General features: G+C 39.3%; 1 protein-coding gene and 2 pseudogenes across 1 annotated transcript in view; 1 reads left to right on the forward strand and 2 right to left on the reverse strand.

The window, feature by feature from the left end:
- The window catches only part of PSTPIP2 (proline-serine-threonine phosphatase interacting protein 2), a 67,008-nt gene that overhangs the window by 21,003 nt on the left and 27,688 nt on the right, over positions 1 to 18,317 (reverse strand). The window contains exons 2-4 of the mRNA XM_016147790.2: positions 11,924 to 12,024; positions 3,784 to 3,861; positions 538 to 572 (exon numbers count right to left, since the gene is read on the reverse strand). Of these exons, the coding sequence (XP_016003276.1) occupies positions 538 to 572; positions 3,784 to 3,861; positions 11,924 to 12,024 (214 nt within the window). The remainder of the gene's footprint in view (positions 1 to 537; positions 573 to 3,783; positions 3,862 to 11,923; positions 12,025 to 18,317) is intronic.
- LOC107512337 lies at positions 3,114 to 3,543 on the forward strand (annotated as a pseudogene).
- On the reverse strand, positions 10,047 to 10,165 carry LOC118610289 (annotated as a pseudogene).

An 18,317-nucleotide genomic window follows, 5' to 3' on the forward strand; every position in this document is an offset into this window, starting at 1 on the left:
TAAGAAATATGAAAAGATACTGTCCATACCCCAAGAAATTTATTCATTGATGAAAAAGGACAGAGGCCACCTTCTATGGAAAAGCTAAGATGAATATTTATCTAGCCAACCTTTACAAAGGTCTAAAACCACTTACCTGGCTACAGAAACACTTTAAGCACGTGTACATACTATTCCTTGGAAGAATCCTTACTTTGGGAGCACCAAGTATTCTGAAGAACAGAAAGCCTTAAAGGTGGTTTCTGAGTAATATTAGAAATGGACAGGACCCCTTGAAAAACAAAGTGCCAGGGCCTCACTCTGGGCTTCAAGTGTGAAAACCACTGCTCTAAGGAAGTCAAACACGCATTCTTATGTACAGGTGTGGTGGGTTCTTCAGCTCATTTCAACTCTGCAGAGCTATTTCTCACCTTAGGTGTTGCTTTATTTATTTATTTATTTCACCCAATGAGATTGCTGTTCAAATTAAAACCCACCTTTGATGACAGACACAGAGCTTGCCAAAGACAGAAAACACTTTTTTAAAGAATCACTTACGCTGCTTGAAGACTTCAAGGGCCCGCTTCAGGGTACTAAAAAACAAGCACATATATAATTTCAGCTCTGGAAACCGCTGTACAACCTTATTATAACACCATTGCATGCTTCTCTCTGCCCAAGTCTTAACTTAGAGCCTATAAACCCATCTTTGACCATGAACTTGAGAAAACAGCAGATCGAGACTTCCCTGGTCCAGCTTCCTCTTTCTCTCTCAATTCTAGGCATAAGCATCATAAATTCTTCTGTCTATCTAGGTTGAGCAAGATGCCAAAAATTCTTCATGCTTCAATTCCCCCAATGATAATATAGGAGTTATGGTCCCTTTGTCATAAAAATACCAGCCTAGTTCATGGATAAGTAAAGCCATGTACTCTCATCTAGGGTACTTTCCTAAAGATCATCCTGAAGGTGACAAAAACAGAAGTCACTTAAATGGCCTTTCACATCAACCTTGGCAACAGTCTTCAGGTCTCATATCCTGTTGCATCTTCTTCTTTGAGGTATGTCTTTTATCACAAAACAGAAGAGAACAGTGCTAGAATTTCTATGAATTTACTAAATTACGAATCAAATGTGTAAAAATATAAGAAATGCCATTTTGGATCAGACTCATTCTTCTAAATATCTTTCCCAAGAAGTACTATGTGAGAGAATATGGCTATCTTCCATCACATCACCTCAAAAGTTTTTGGATATTTTCCCAAATAACCTGTGCTTTTTAAATAATAATAATAATAATAATAATAATAATAATAATAATAATAATAAACAAATTGGGTTTTTATTGTTGTTGTTCTTTGTTTTTTCTTTTTTGCCTTTTGGTCACTGACCCACTAATCTTCCTTGAAATTATGTAAACCCTGCTGGAATGACAATGCAACTCATCTAAGCCTATGCAATTTTAACCAGTGAACATGTAAATGTTTTACATACTTGAAAAATAAAACTAAGTCAAACAGGGAAAAGAAAACAATCCTTAAAATGTAAAACCAACTGAAATGAAGCTAATATGAAATTAATTTGTTACATATTCGCATAGAGAAAATAAAATTTCAAATGACTTTAGAACACAGTGTTCTGAGTGAGTGTTCTAAGATCAAAAAGAATTGCAAACAAATGTTAAATTTCATTCAGAAGTTTTATTGTTAGCAGCAAAATTATTACTCTAATACATTTAAATATATGTTGTCATATAAAACAAATATGCTAATATTGTCAAGAACCAAGATTTTCAGTGCAAGAGGAAATAAGTATAAAATTAAGGAAATTAAGCAAAACTCTGTAAAGTTAAATCAGAATTGGAAATGTTAATATAAACTCTTGCTTTTAAAATCTGTCCCCTGAAAAGGTCTAGAAACAGGGACATCTCTATAACAATGACCAATGCTAAAATTCAGAGTTCCATCTCTACAATTAATCACTAAAAGGAACCAAGTAAACTTAGAGAAATTGCTAATTCTAGGTTCAAGTTTAAAGTGTTTAAATTTAAACACTTTCAAAAAAAATTATATTAAGGAAATATTAAAAAATACAAAAAAATGTGAATTGTTAAATCTAGATGGTTGGGAAATAGCCATTCATTCTGTTTATCTTTTTACTTTTCAGTGTGTTTTTAAAGTTTTTATTTAAAACATAAAAATAAAATATAAAAAAATAAAATATAATATAATATAATCAAGAGATCGATAAACAAGTTCTCCTTGTACTAATGTTCTATGTCTGAGGGTAACAAATTATTAGGCTTATGTATATTAATATTTTAAATATCTCCCAATATTTTCCTCCTTTTCAATAATCCAGTATTTTGCAGTCTGGTAGAAGTGTATTTGTGTGCATGCATGCATGTGCGCATGTGTGTGTGTGTGTGTGTGTGCGCGCGCGCGCGTGCGTGTAAGAGAAAAGGAAAGGCAATGTCTTGTCTGCTCCCATTCGGACCTCTGAGGGGACACAGACCTCAGGGCGTCTATGAAGCTGTCTCTACTAGCATAGCCAAGCAGTACCCAGGTCAGTGTGTGATATGATTAAGTCTGCAGAGGCCTGCAAAGGTCTGCCTGAATGATTTCTTCCAAGCCTCCATCAACAAGCTTGTTTTGGAGAAGGAATCTAGAAATTTTCCTATGAGTAGGACTGGCTATATAATTTTTGAAGTCCACTGCAAAATGAAAATGTAGGATCCCTTGTTTATAAATTACTAAGAATTTCAAAATGGCGATGGCAAAGAGCATGAAAACCATTACGAAGCCTTTTTAAGTGCCAGTTCCTGTAGGACTGCCTGTGAAGCCAATTCTGTCCATGAAAGAATGTGTCCCTCAGATAGGCACCATGTCTGTCCATCTCCGTGTCTTCTGAGTATCAATAGATGATGTGAGAATAAATAATTGTGGTATAGAAATCTCACACTGGTGGTGAGAATTATAAAATGGTGCAAAGCCAGTCTCTTGTAGTTATCACAAACTATGCACGTATACACGCACGTGGAAACCTCTCCATTAAATTTCTAGTGTAAAATTATGTGTAATATAATCCAACCTATGAAAAAGTATACATAGTTCTCTTGGGTCCTCACTTCCAAGATGACCAAGAAAAGAAGGAACAACGGTCATGCCAAAAAGGTCCTCGACCACTTGCTGCCTATTTGTTGCACCAACTGAGCCTGATGTGTGCCGAAGGACGAGGCCATTAAGAATTTTGTCATTCGAAACATAGAGAGACCGCAGCCGTTAGGGACATTTCCAAAGCAAATGTCTTCGACACCTATGTGCTTCCCAAGCTGTATGTGAAACTACATTTCTGTATGAGTTGTGCCATTCATGGCAAAGTAGTTAGGAATTGCTCTCGTGAAGCCCAGAAGACTGAACATCCTCACCCTGATTTAGACCCGTGGGTGCTGCCCCACAAACTCCACCAAAGCCTGTGAAAGGAGCTAAGTCCTTAAGAACTAAAGAAATATTCTCAGGGGAAAAAAAAGTGGAAATTATACTTAAAAAAAAAAAGTATACATAGAAAAGGACTTCAAGGAAATTTTAGAAAATATTAATAATGAGTTGTGGCTTCATAGCTCATGTTAACCTTCTTTCTATTTTTCCATATTTTTCACAATTGAAAATAAGGGGGAAAAAAACGATTAAAATTTGTTTTCCTGAAACACACTTTACACTGCTGGCCAGCTCTGTCTGCTGAAGTGATTAGGGACTCCTGGCAGTATAAGCCACCATGGAAATGAGAGAGAAACACAGCACCTACTTGATCTCAGACTGTCCACATGGCTTCTTCCTGGAGAGGCTGAGCAGATCTTTGCCATATTTCTCTTCAATCGATGCCCTGGGGGGATGGAAGAGAGGGTTATGAGTTCTTCTCAGGGCTGACTCTTAATTAAGACACATGGCACTAGCCTGGAAGGCAAAACTGCACCTTTAACAATAGACACCACATAACATCATTCTCCGAAATGCAAAACTCCCTCTCCATAACAGGGAACAACTGTAAAAAGACCAGTGGCCTCCATCTCTAAGGCGGTCTTCTCCAGCTGGAAGTCCCTAGCATGAACATTACAGCAAAACCGAGCATGGCCCCCTGACCAGCATAGACTAGTACATTACAGACTAAATTTTCAAAACTATGGTCTAAGGAGATATGGATATATTTTTTTTTAGTGTAATAAAAGATATTTCCGTCAACAGCACTCCTGAGACTCACCCCTCCTCCCTTCTTCTCTAAGCATACCTTTTTACCATCCTATAGAGTTCCTCATTCACAATCAATTTCAATGCATAACCAAACTACCAATGAGTCATCATGTCTCACTAAAACAACCGATCGTTATTCAGTGTGGCACGAGTCTGTCTACAGCGCTAAACGATCCCCTCGTCTACCCTTTGTTCCTCTCCCCTTAGCTCTTTCTCACCATCTCCATTTCGTGTCACAGCCCCAGCCATACTATTTTGAAACCATACTATCAAGTTATGGGGCTTTAGGCTTGTCTACCCCACATTTTTTCTTCAAATTAAAAATAAAATTACACAATAAAAAATTCTCGCTGCAAGAGATTTAAACAATACAAAGTTACGTGGACTAAAACATGAAGTCTTTCTTCATGCTCTTCCCTGACCACACTTTTGTCCCCAAGAGTAGCCACTATTAAGCTTGCTATGGATCTCTCCTGTTCTTTCTCTCTGCATTTACATACCTATATCTCACATAGACACATATACACAATTTCTTATGGTTACATAATTGAGATCATTCCATTGTTTGCTATTCTGTTCTTCACTTAATAGCACATTGTACAGAACTTTCCTTATCAGTAATACAGATCCACCATGTCCGTAACATGGACGTTTCATAGCTCAGGGTCCCTTTTTGTTTCATTTTTCACTACCACCAGAAAAGAGCTAAATGAATATTGTTAGGCACAGACATCCACAGGCATCTCTGAGAGTGTCTCTCTAGAACAGAACTTCTGAGAAAGTGGGTTTACTAGATCAAAGGGATAGGTATTTTAAATTTTGGAAAAGGGGTATCAAATTGCCCTCCAATAAAGCCCTTTCAATTTATACTTCAAACAAAAGTATATAAGAACTCCCATGCCCAGAAGCCCTCACCCACACTGGATATTAACAATATTTTTAAATTGTTACTAGTCTAAGGAAAGAAGTTCTAAAAAAAGAATCTCATTTTAATTTGCATTTCCCTGATTTCTAGTGTGGTTGTACATCATTTTGTGTTTATTGGACATCTGTAGTTCCTCGATAAGTTACCTGTTCATATTATCCCAATTTTTAAACTGTTTTGCCTTTTTCCTATTATTTAGTTGTTCTTTATATGTTATGAATATGAATACTTATCCTTACATATGTTACAAAGTTTCTCCCATTCTGTCATTTATTAATGATAATGCTCATTATTCAAAAAATAAGCCAAAAAAAAAAAATACAAAGAAGAAAGCAACAAACTGTCTCAAATTCTATCAACTAAAAAGAATTAGTATTAACTTTTGGTAATGATTGCAATGGACATTTCTTTATGCAAGTATGCAAATAAGATGGATGGACAGATAGATAAGGTGTAAACAATTTTAAAAGAATGAGACCATACTCTATATGCTCTTTATAAATAGTTTCAAGCCTGATTTTCTTTGAATTTCACAGAAAAGGAAACTAAACTAAAGCTGAATGAATTGCTGAATTTCCAGTAACTGTTTCTTCACTACAAAAAAAAATTAATTCCTAAAAGATCCTTTTGAGGTTAAAAAAGGTTATGAAAATAATTAAGGGGATTGAGACACTAAGATATTTTAACTACTTGTTTCCGTTTTGGACAGTTCTAGATGTTAGCGCACTGGGAAAGGATGAGATTATTAGCACTATTGGACTTCCACCTCCTCCTTAATATTGTTGTGTACATTATTTTTATTTTATTTGTGTTTATAACACACGCTGTTCTCTAATCACAATCCCCCCTGGTTGTTTAGTCTTAACTATTTATTAAAATAGATTTGATGTTCACCACCAGTTCTGTTACCATAGCTCATCCATCTCTAAAATTTGCGTTTTAGTTCACTTCTTGGCTGGCAGAATACCATCACTTTGTGGTCTTTTGCCAAGCAGCTTTGGGGCAGGAGGGAGGTGTCAGTATTTCCTGAATTCTTTCATATTTGAGACTATTTATCTGTTGCCTTTATATCTGAATGACAACCTTGCTGGTATAAGGAATGTTCTTAAACTCTCTCTCTCAGAACTCTGCTGAACTTTCTTCACTGGTTTCTGTCATTGTAGAGAAGCTTAGGGCCATGATGATTCTTCCCTGCCCAAATGGTTTGTTTTTCCCTTCCTGGACACTTGAAGAGGTCTTTCTTTAATTCAATAACTTAACCAGGAGGCATGTTAATGTTGATTCTTATGTAATCATACTCAATATTGATTACTGCCCATCAGGGTTTCCTGGTTTATAGTGTACCCTTCAGATCCATTTAGTTCTTCATTTCTTGAAAATTTTCCTGGATTATATCTCTGAATACTTTTATTACTGTTCCTTTTGGTAAATTTTGCATTTGGGATCAGTTACCCAGATGTTAGGCTGGCTTTGTCTCTCTGTTGAGTTATGGGCTCTGGGTTTTTTGCTCTTTTCGACCTCACAGTTCCTCCTTCCCCTTCCTCCCTCCCTCTTTACCTCCCACCCACGTTCTCTGCCGCCCTCTATCTCTCCCTCCCTGCTGTCTTTTTTTTTTTTTGGCCAAGGTACTTTCGCACAGTTGTAGTGTCATTTGAGGTCATCTTGCCCCAGGCACTGTGGGCAACTCTATCTATTTGCTCTGAGACTATGCGAGTGCATTCTTCTTCAGGTCCTTCTGACCTTATATTGTGCTTTCCTTCACAACTGTAGTTTCAGCAAGAATCCTGTTTTTTCTTGAGCCTTTACTCTTGGATTCTATTTCTAAGATTTTTGCTGGCTCCTGATAATATAAAGTGAAGCGCAACTAAAAGTGACTCTAATTTTAAGAAAGGAGACTGTTTAACTCCTTAGAAACTACTTCTATCTTTCTCCATCTCTGTTCACCATACAGTAGAGTCCCCCCTTATCCATGAGAAACATATTCTGAGACCATCAGTGATGCCTAAAATCACAGATAGTACTGAATCCAATATATATCAAGTTTTTTCCTATATATACATAACCTTTTCACTTAAAGGAAGCACTTTACAGTGTCTCTTTGGCATAGCTTAATCACCAGCATCACTACTCTTGTGCTTTGGGGCCATTATTACGTAAAACAAGGGTTACTTGAACATGAGCACCGCAATACCACAATAGTAGATAACCGAGATGGCTACTAAGCAACTAACAGGTAGGGAGTATATACAGCATGGATATACTAAACAAAGGGATAGTTCACATCCCAGGCAAGCAAAGGGGGGCAACGTGAGAGTTCCTCACTCTATTCAGAATAGCGTGCAACATAAAACTTATAAGTTGTTTATTTCTGGAATTTCCCATTTAATATTTTTGAACTGTGGTTGACCATGGGTAACTGAAATCACAGAAAGTGAAACCACAGATAAGGGGGGATTACTGTATTTACGTAAAATCTTATGACACTCTACAATGGCAATTTAATACTTTCACATGCAAAAAGATGTTAAGACCATTTTCATTAAAATGTGTGTGTGTGTGTGTATTTAAAATGTGCACGTGTTTTCTCCTTTCAGAATTATATTCATTAAGATTTCTCAATAATATTTTGTGGTTTCCAGGAAGAGAAGTTAATGAATCCCTTTCTTCTGACCTTAAGACATCATGAATCTGAACACACCATTGGCAGCATCTGATCCCCATGGAAAGTCCTAGAACCTGGTAAGTAATGAGTTCCAGCAAGCATACTGGTGTGCTCTTGGGAGAAAGAAAGAGCTTTAACGGAAGTGAACCTACAGCCTCATCCTCATGAAATCAGGGGAACCACCATGAGACTGAGAAGATGTCTCCCCAGCAAATGGGAAGAAGTGAAGTCCAGAGGCCTGTAGCCAATGAAGGAATCACTAGGACTTTGCAAAAATCACCCGGGATAGGTAAGCCTTTACCTAGATCACCCTCCTACCACCTCTCCAAAATTTCCATCTCATCTGGTCATCAATTTGTCATTTATTAATCATCTCCTATGTATAGAGGACACAGAGATGACTGAAACATGAGACCTGCCTAGACGAGCTCATAACCTGGTGGCAAGATGTAAACTAATACTCTATTTCATTAACAAGTAAGGAGGGCCGCAATGAAAATGCACAAAACAGCAGAGAAAACAGAAGAGAAACGTCTGCTTCTCTAAGCACTTTTTTCACAAAGCCCTCCTTGAAAATTCCAGCTCACTGTTATCTGTCCTCTATTCAAATTCCCAGATCAGAAATACTACTCCGTGTGCAGTTTCCCCTTCAGTGACCCCACAGCGAATATTGTCAGATTTGGCCTTTTCCACCAACCCTGAAAGCGGCCTCAGGATGATCCTCAACTCAGTGCTCCAGGTATCCCCAAAGTCAGCATGGGCAAATAAGATGAAATCCCTCCATTATAAAATCAGACACTTAGATGTTACACTCATTTTTATTGTATATGTCAATCACAGCACCTTGACTCAATTACAAATTCCTTGAGAAGAACCATGTTGTTATATCCAGGGGGATCTTACAAAACATCTGATACAATCTCTTCATTTTACAGAGGAGGAAACTGACAAGGAGAAAGGTCTAGGCCCTTGATTATATCACCATTGGCTAGTAAGGAAGCCAGGATTGGAACACCCATGTAACTGGGCTCTATTCCAGTACTCTGCATCCCTTGTAGGTCTCAGCTTCCAGCAAATTCATTTGGAGACAGCATTCCTGCCCACTCCAGAGCAGCATCTGACACTACACCTTGCATAAGGGTGACTGTTTTATCTGTCTCCAAATGAGTGTAAATGGATTGACTGCAATTCATCTGGGGACAACCAAGGAAAAGGATACTTCCTGGTTTCCATAAGAGAGGTAAAATGTGGCACGGAGGGGTATAGTCCTGAGTTCCTTCCAGGGGAGAGTGGGGGAGGGAGCTTGCCCTGGAGATATAGTATCTGCCCCTCCCCTTGCTGCTCCTGGGCAGGTTGAGCTGCCAGACATTCCAGAGAGGTCCAGGGTAGGATTTTGACACTTTGTGTGGGGACACCCCAAAACTAGGATACAGGGCACATTGAGCCTCTTATCATACAAATGTTATAAACATATGTGTATTATACTTGATAAACTCAAAATAATAAATATACGACAAACTGCTATTATCTTTGCCCCTGGGTTTATGTGTGTTTTGCCTCATATCCCATATAAATATGCCAGGGTTCCACATGAAATGTATGGCAGTTCAGTAAAATAATGCTCAAGGCCCAAGAAGAATATTTCAGCAACATTAGAGTATGGTCCAGACTCAACAGACTGAGTCCCAGGTCTCACAAGCACCCCACTCTGACCAGAGCAAGAGGAAAGCCTGGATCCCTACAACCTGAAGAGGACTGCACTTCTTTACATGGATCATCCCTGAACAGGACACGTCCTCTCCTCAGTGACAGCAGCCCTCTGCCGGCAAAGCACACCACCAGGAAAGGAAGCCCAAAGATCAGGCAGGCCACTTGCTCAGGGGCCTCAAATCTCCACACTCAGGGCCTACATACATATCTGACACTCTGACTTAATGTCAGCAGATTCATCCTCAAAATCGCAGCACATGGGGCTGGTTTCCTTTGATATGAAATTCCTACAGAACAATTATCATACAGTAGAAATACAGTCATAATATTTAATCTGCATGTATATATATATATGCATGTGTGTATATATATATATATGCATGTGTATATATATATATATATATATATATATATATATACACACACACACACACATATTTATTTTTAGGCAAGGCAAATCTTGGTTGACCTCACAGATTACAAAGACCTTGTCAGTTTATAATCCTTATTTTTTATTTTTTGATGCCTAAAGCACCTGGTCTTCCTCAGTGGTCTTCCATCCAAGTACTAACCAGGCCTGACCCTGCTTAGCTTCCGAGATCAGATGAGATTGGGCGTGTCCAGGGTAGCATAGCCGTGGACTTCTTTCCCATATATTTTTATGAAATATTTTTAAAGTGAGATCTTAGCTTATGGGTTCTATTTGGACTTGTGTTGTTCAACTTCTGGGTCATGGTGCACTTGGGAATTATAAATCAATTCAATGGGTTATGAACAGCATTTTTTAACTAAGTAGAACTGAAAAAAATTATAGGGTAGTAATGTTTTATTAAACTTCTGTTTTATGCATATGCGTCCTGGGCAGCAGTGTAAAATGTATTTCTCACTGAGGGTTACATTAAAAAGATGTGGACACCTCTGATTTATATAACCATCCCATTGTGTCAGGGGACCCTTGGGTGGTCCTGCCTGGGCAGCAGAAGCTTCAATCATTAGTCAACACCTCCTTTGTGGGTATATGGTTAGGCTATTTCATTCCCAGGAGAAAACGTATAAAAGCTCTAGCAGGAGAAGGAACATAAAAGCAAGAGATGTCCTGCAGCCTCTTCCTCCTGCAAAGTTGCACAACTCTTGCTTGCTTGCTACTTTGTCAGAGCTTTGTGGAAGAAAGAAGGAAGCCTGCTTCTAGTGCTTCTCCAGATAAAGGAAAGCTGTAATTTCGTGTCACCACCTTTATCCAGCTCAGGTAGAAAAGAGAGACCGTTCCCTCAAAGGATGAAGGGCAGTGACCGGCTCCGTGGAGCCTGGCAGTAGACAGATCTTTCTCTGCCCCGAAAATGCACAGCTGCCCTGGACTCCTGAGTCAGTTCAAGCAGAGCAGCCTCAGCATCCAAGGGTGGGTAGCACTGAGAGCTCGATGTTACCTACTTGAGCAGAAAATAAAGGGACTTGATCGAAAACACTTTGATGTCTGCATCTCTCTCGAGCTCACTGCCTGACAAATAGAACCTGATAATTAGTTCGGGTCCCAGCAATGTCCTGGATCTTTGGCAAAAAATCCCCCTAAAGCACTCCTGCATCTAGAATCACTGGGAAATGGAAGTATTCGGATGGATAAGATTTCCACAAAACTAACTCACCGCGTGAAGTATAGAATTTTAAAAAATACATCTTATGTATCAAAAAAGGAAGGAAGGAAGGAAGGAAGGAAGGAAGGAAGGAAGGAAGGAAGGAAGGAAGGAAGGAAGGAAGGAAGAGAGAAAAAAAAGAAAAAAAGAGAGAAGAAAAGAAAAGAAAGAAAACAAAAGGAAAGGGGAGGAAATACTCTAAACTGAGCCAGTTCTCCCTACCGCCAAGCTCTGCTGCCCTCTGGAGCGCCTGTGACGTGGCCTGTATCTTCGTCACTGCTCTCTTACCCGCAGTGGTCTCTGAATCAGGCTCTGCTCCCCACTCACCACATGGGTCATTTTCATTTTCATCTCCGAGCTGCCTGGATACCCCCCTACCCATCAAATCTGCCTCACCCTCCCAGGCCACTTCAAGGTTCTCCTCCCCCAGGAAGCACTCACCACCACTACCACCACCACCACCACCCCCCCCCCACCGCTTTTTTCTGGCCACTGCTCCACAATCTCCCTTTCCTGTGAGGTCTTTCAGTATTATGGGTATCACACAACTTAATGTTTCATTATACTTTGTTTGCTGTTTCATTCCTAAATCTTCTCTTTCCAATTGGTTTCTAAGAACTTTAGGACAGAGACATCATTTACTTCCTGGGAATTATTCCATAACCTACAGACGAGAGTCTTGTGAACCATTAAAACCAAATAGTAATTGTTCCTTGTTTGTGTAGGAGCATTTTGTCCTCCTTTCTGTCTCCGGAGAGGAAACAACATATACCTTTCTTTTAAAAAGTCTTCGAACTCTTTGCAATTCTTGCGGCCATTGTTCAGATGTTGGATGATGCTGTCATAGCCGATGGTGCTGAGGATGTCCAGACTCTGGCAAAAAAATAACAACAACAGCACTGTTATATCAGGAAGCCCCAAAGCCTGAAGAGACAGGGGAAGCCAACAATGAGAAGTTCCTGAAACATTACCTCCAAGACGTATGTGACCAAAACTAACGAAATAGAAGAAGTAAGAACGCAAGTAGCTGTGGAAGAGTTTCTAAAATTATGAAACCAAAGGGCCACAAAACAGGAAGGAAGTGACAGAGGATTGAGAGGTACATGGATGAGGGAGTTGGCTGGGTTCAGGCTCCTGTCAGGGCCCCCATCCATGCCCTAAATCGGGCCAAGACCAGGCACCCACTCCAGCCTTCCGAAGAGTGCTCCTTCATCCTGCTGGGCGGGAACTCACACCACAGGTCCATTTCAACCAGGGGCTATACAATGTTCATTTTGTCTTTGAACTTGTCACAGAACTGGACTGCAATGTCTCTTCCCACAATCAATAAGCCCTGTCTGAGGTGGAGAGCATGGCTGCAAAGGGCAAGCAGCGCTGAGCCAAGAGCCGGTCCTCAGAAGTGGGACAGGGAGGCCGGCTTCCCACTGAAAAGCACAGAGGGAAGCCTGGCAGCCAGCATGCTTGGCATGGTCGGTGGCCCCAGCTTGAAAAAAGAAATTTTCCTTTGAATTTTAAATTAGCAGTTTATTCCGATTCCATTCTGCTATGTGCTCTGAGGGTGGAGGAAGTTGCCTAAGTCTCTCAAAGTGTTAGCTCCAGATGCAGCATGCTTTAAAAATCAAAGTCCCCTCACCTCCCAAACCAACAACTCAGAGCTCTAAAGAATATCCCCAAAGGGTCATCTATTCTGGTTTCCTGATTCAGACTTCAGTCCCCAGAAGAGATTGGTTAGGCTGCTTCTGGGCAGTTCCTGGGAGTTTTGAAGCCCCTCACCCCCAGCCTAGCCAAGGCAGACAATGCCTTCCCCGCCCCCAGTCTGCAGAAGGGGGTGTGACTCTTGAGTGTGAGCAGAGGCACCTGAAGGTGCCTCTCTACCCAGCCCTGGACATGGAAGTAGCAAAATTCCTCTTACATTTGCTGTCTCTTGTCACCGCCTGTCTGAGCAGACAGGGTTCCCAAAGAAACCCAGCAGGACAAAGTCTGAGGCTAATTCCAACATGGCACTCGTTAACTAAACTGACCACAACTCACTGCATTATTAAAAATGGATTTTATAATAAATTTTAAACCTTGGCATATACATAAATCTAAGTAAGAAATATATTTAATTCCATGGGTACTGGCTGTTGTTTGAGCATAGATCAAAGCCCTGGCAAGCCTAAAGAAACGGCCTCCACCAAAGCTTCATTTCTCTACCTGTGCCCTCCAAACATGCTCTTCTGTCTCAGCCAGGTAGGCTACTTACTGCCCCCTGAAATGCAAGTGCTAAGTAGCAACTCTACTGACAACTCTGAATCCAAAGCCAGCCTCTCCACAGCCAGGTTTTCTGGAAGCCTTCTCTGAGGAGCTCCCGTGCCAGCTTCTGAATTTGCTGCTCCGTGTCTTCCATGTGAGTAGCCTTGCTGTCCCAGCTCTACTACAAGTGCCTGCAGCTTCTTCCACGTCTAGGACCACTCCTGAACGCACACCCAAAAAAACCCTGCTTAACTACAGTAAAATTCTGTAGTATGAAAATGTCTATTCTGTTTCCAGCCAGATGCATTAGAAAATGAAAACAAAGACTCCTGAGTGGATAAAGAGGTACAGAAGGTTAATATCCATGTTGGTTTGCAGACAGAAGTGCTTTGCTCTTCCCAGCGAAAGACATTTGGGTTCTTTGTTTTATGATACTCATTTGGAAAAGGCTAGTTCCTTTATCATAATTAAGGGTGCAGAAACTCTTTGAGCTTCACAAGAAGGGTGGAGCTAAATAAGGGTTTCCTAGAAACAAACCAAATAAATCACCAGGCTTCTTGGCTGCCAACCTTAAAAAGCCAGAATTGCTGTTTCAGAGGACGGACTGGGCTACGGAAGGCAACCAGGAATGGAATCCCCCAAGAGAAATCTAAGAGTGTCCAAGGCCAAGTTCAAAGTTGTGGAGGATTTGGCTTGGAAACTCCTTCCTATGTTTCTCAGAGCATATGAGCAGTAAACTCTGACTGGCAGAAGCCAGAACACAAGGGCCAAAGAGGAAAGAAGACTGCGCAAGCACCAAGATAGCATCATAGATCTGCCACCAGAAGTAACTGTGCCAAGCACGCAACTCCTGTATTTTCGGCTTGGTAATCAGAGCCCTCTACACATATCTTACTTCTCTTCCCCAGCTTCTCCCACACTGGTCTCTCTCATGTCCTCCAAACAGACGGTGCGCATTTCTACCCCAGGACCTTTTGCACATGCTTTACTCGCAGTGGGAATTGCGTCTCTTGCTCTTCACTTAAATCCCACCTCTGATTCAGGGCCAGTTCAAATCCCATTTCCTCCTTGAAGTCTACCTCAAATAATTTGCCCTGTAGTCTCTTCTCCTTCTTCTGAATGTGGAATGTTTAATGTCTATTCCTCTCACTTGGTTTTTATTATATGTTATTTTGTGTCACTAGTTAACATCTTTTTAAAAATTATTTAACTGCTTAAAAAGTATCTTGATTATACACAATCTTTATCGCTCATTAGAGTTTCCACCTAAATAGTGCTTGAGAAAAATCTGTTAATCGTATACCAACTACAGGCAAGGAAATAAAAAGGTTACAAAGCCAGAGCTCTTACAATGAGGGAACCAGCCTCTCATTCATTTAGGGATTCGGTAAAGGTCATGGACATGAAACAAACGTGTATGCACAAGAAAAATTAGAGACTGAAACAGTACATAAGATTATATAGAGAAAATGTATAATAAATGAGGTAGAAAAGAGAGACTCAGCTAGGGTCATTGGAAAAGAGAAGAAGTAAGTAGTATTCAAATAAGAAATTAGTGACCTAAGCTTTCACTTTATGGAGCTAGGAAAAGAAGAAAAATTAAATCTCTACTAAGTAGGAGGAGGGGAAGAAAAATAGAGGAACACAATGAAATAGAAATGAGCACACAATAAAGAAAACAAATGAAATGAAAAAGTAGTCTTTTGAAAAGTTTAATAAAATTGATAAACTCATATCTAAGTTGATAAAAAAACAAAAGAGTAAGAAAAAGAAAAGACAAAATACCAATGTCCTCAGTCTGATAAAGGGCATCTATGAAAACACCTACAGCTACCAATCTAGTTAATGGTGAAAGACTGAACACTTTCCTCCTCATAAGGAAAAAAATAAGACAAAAAAAAAGAAATAAAGTGCACATATGTTGGAAAGGAAAAAGTAAAACTGCCTTTATCTGCAGAGAGTGTAATGTGTACATAAAAAATCCTAGGGAATTTACCAAAAAATTACTAGAGCTAATAAATAAATTTTACAAGATCTATATACAAAAATCAATTGTATTTCTACACACCAGTGGAAAAATATTAATAATAATAATACATCATTTACAATGGCATAAAAGATATGAAATATTCAGGAATAAATACTTAAGAGGTTATACAAGATTTCTTAGCTGAAAATTACAAAGCATTGCTGAGAGAAATGAAGGAAGACCACATAAAGGTAAATGTATACCATGTTTGTGGTTTGAAAGAGTAAATATTATAAAATTTTCAATTTTTTACAAATTGATGTATAGACTCAACACAATACCATCAAAATCTCAAGTCTCTTCTGTCAAAATTTGCAAGTTAGCCCAAAACTTACGTAAAATTATGAAGAACCTAGAATAAGCAAAATAATTTTCCTCTTTTTAAATTAATTTTATTGGGTTGACATCAGTTAATAAAATTATATAGGTTTCAAGTGTATGATTCTATAATACATCATCTGTATATTGCATGATGCGATCACCACCCAAAGTCAAATCTTCTTTCACCATTATATATTTGACCCTTTGACCCTTTTCTACCCCTTCCTTCCATCTGGTAACCACTATATTGTTACCTGGGTCTAAGTTCTTTGCAAAACAATTTTTCAAAAAGAACAAAGCTGTAGCATTCATATCACCACCTGACTTTAAAATTTTCTATGAAGTTACAGTAATCAAAAAGTATTGTACTGAGCCGAAGATAGACAAATACATCAATGGAACAGAATAGAATCCAGAAATAGACTCCCACACCAGACTTGCTCATTCTGAACATGGGGTGAAGGAAATCTCCATTTTTCACACTTCTCTTGAGTGACTTGTAATGCCATCCGAGAATTGCTGCCACGGAAATTACAAAAGACAAAAGAATAGTCATGGTTCCTGCCTAGAGGAGCTGGCTTCAAGAAGCAGGAGACATGCACATGGAACTAGAGCACACAGAGGAATGGGGTAGTGACAGAATGACCCTTAGGAAAGGGCAAGGGAGAAGAGGACAGAGAAGACACTCCATAGTTTCCATTTCTGATTCTGATTCTGAATAAAAAATGCAAATTTGTATTGATGCCTTTTTAGAAGCTGAGAGCCCCCCTAGAATGGGGAGGAGGTGCCTGACTTTGCATTACATAAAAGGCTGCATTTATTTGACCCCTGGGCATATGATGCATTCATGTATTGTACTTTAGAACACAATATATTCTATAAACACAGGGAGACAGGAGCAATTTACATGTTTTACAGCTGGAGAAAAACACTAGGAAGAGGAGTTCTTATCACTTCCTTCAACCAAAATGAAAGAACTTCTGTCTCCACCACTGTTATCCAAATCTCTGTTATTTATTAAAAGCTGTATGACAAGAGTAGACTCAAGATAAAGATGGAGGACATCATTTTACTTCCCTATGCTCTCAACCGTGAGCTTTCTTTCTTACTTTCCTACCTCTTTCACCCAAGGAGGTAAGACCAAATGGATCAAACTTGCCTTGTCTGCAAATATGGATTAATTATTGTTAATTAACATTAACAATTAGGTCTAATACATATTGACTACTTGCCGTACTCCAAATAGCATACCAAGCATTTTACACGGACTATCTTGTTTAATTCTTATAACAATTCCATCACATAAGTATCATTATTATCTTCATTTTATGGAACAGGAAACTAAGGATCAAAGACTGTGTTTTGAGACAGACTAAAGTCTGTATTTTTAAACCACTCAACTGCATGGCTTCTCTTATTGGAAGACAAAAAGCACATCTAACTTAGTCCATTTCTCTGCAATTCAAAATGGAACACCCCCAGGCTTTACACTTGACTTGGGTTTGAATTCCAATGCTGCTATGCCCAAGGTATATGACTTTGAACTAATAATTGCTCAATCTTTCTTAGTGTTAAATTACTAGACTGTAAAATAGGGATTACTGGAAGGATCAAATGATAATGTGTTTTGAGTTGGTCAAATGCTTCGCAAACTAAAGGAATGAAGGAAGACACCATTGAAATTTTCAAGACCAAGCCACATAAGCAAAAAGGCCTATGTGTAGGGACCATGTTAATTTCTTCATTAAAAGCAGACAACAGTGAAATAAATGTAGCCTGTTAGCCGCTGAAAAATAAGTATGCTGTCATCTGAGGAAGCAGTTGAAAATGTGTCAGAGATAATTCGGCGAGAGATTTGAAAACTACAGGCAGTGTTTTCAGCCATGTTTACCTAAGCCTAAAGTCTAACTCACTACAATGGTTTTGTCCTTAAGCCCTCTCGGTGCTGTGAAAGCAAGAATTAAACCCCATCCCAGGTCTCACTCCAGCCTTGTTCTACAATCACGGTGTGCCTTCTCACCCCTACAGCCCTCAGACACTCCAACTGTGTCTAGCTTGGATCCACAATTGACATTTTCACACATCTACCTGTCCCTCCTGTCAAATCAGCAGGTCAACTAAAAAGACAGCTTCGCTCAACTGAAAATATGTTAACTGACAGTAAAACCTGAGAAAGGAACTGTGTAATGCAAAAACTCCATGTTAGAAAAAAGAAAATGGTTAAAGGATGTTGAAGTGTTGAAAATGATTCTCGTCTTAGCATGTTTCTGTATTTTCTAAATGTTCTATAATATACTTATATTCCTTTTATAATCTGAAGTCTTTTCCTTTCTCTCTCATCTGTTCCTAAGCCCCACTAAAACAACAAATGCTCCATAGCAACCATAGAAAATAGGGAAGGGCCCAATGAGGAAGCTGGAGATTTGTAGGAATTTCTGTGATAGAAGAAGCAGGTGGAATTAGATGGACAGATATCGGAAGCCAGTATTTCAACTCACACCACATAGAAGAAATTCCACAAACTTTCCCAACAAAGCCCCAGAAAACCCTAAGCTCAAATCAGTGGAGGCTGAAACTGAAG

The sequence above is a fragment of the Rousettus aegyptiacus genome, unplaced genomic scaffold (assembly GCF_014176215.1).
Source record: "Rousettus aegyptiacus isolate mRouAeg1 unplaced genomic scaffold, mRouAeg1.p scaffold_m13_p_12, whole genome shotgun sequence".
Lineage (NCBI taxonomy): Eukaryota > Metazoa > Chordata > Mammalia > Chiroptera > Pteropodidae > Rousettus > Rousettus aegyptiacus.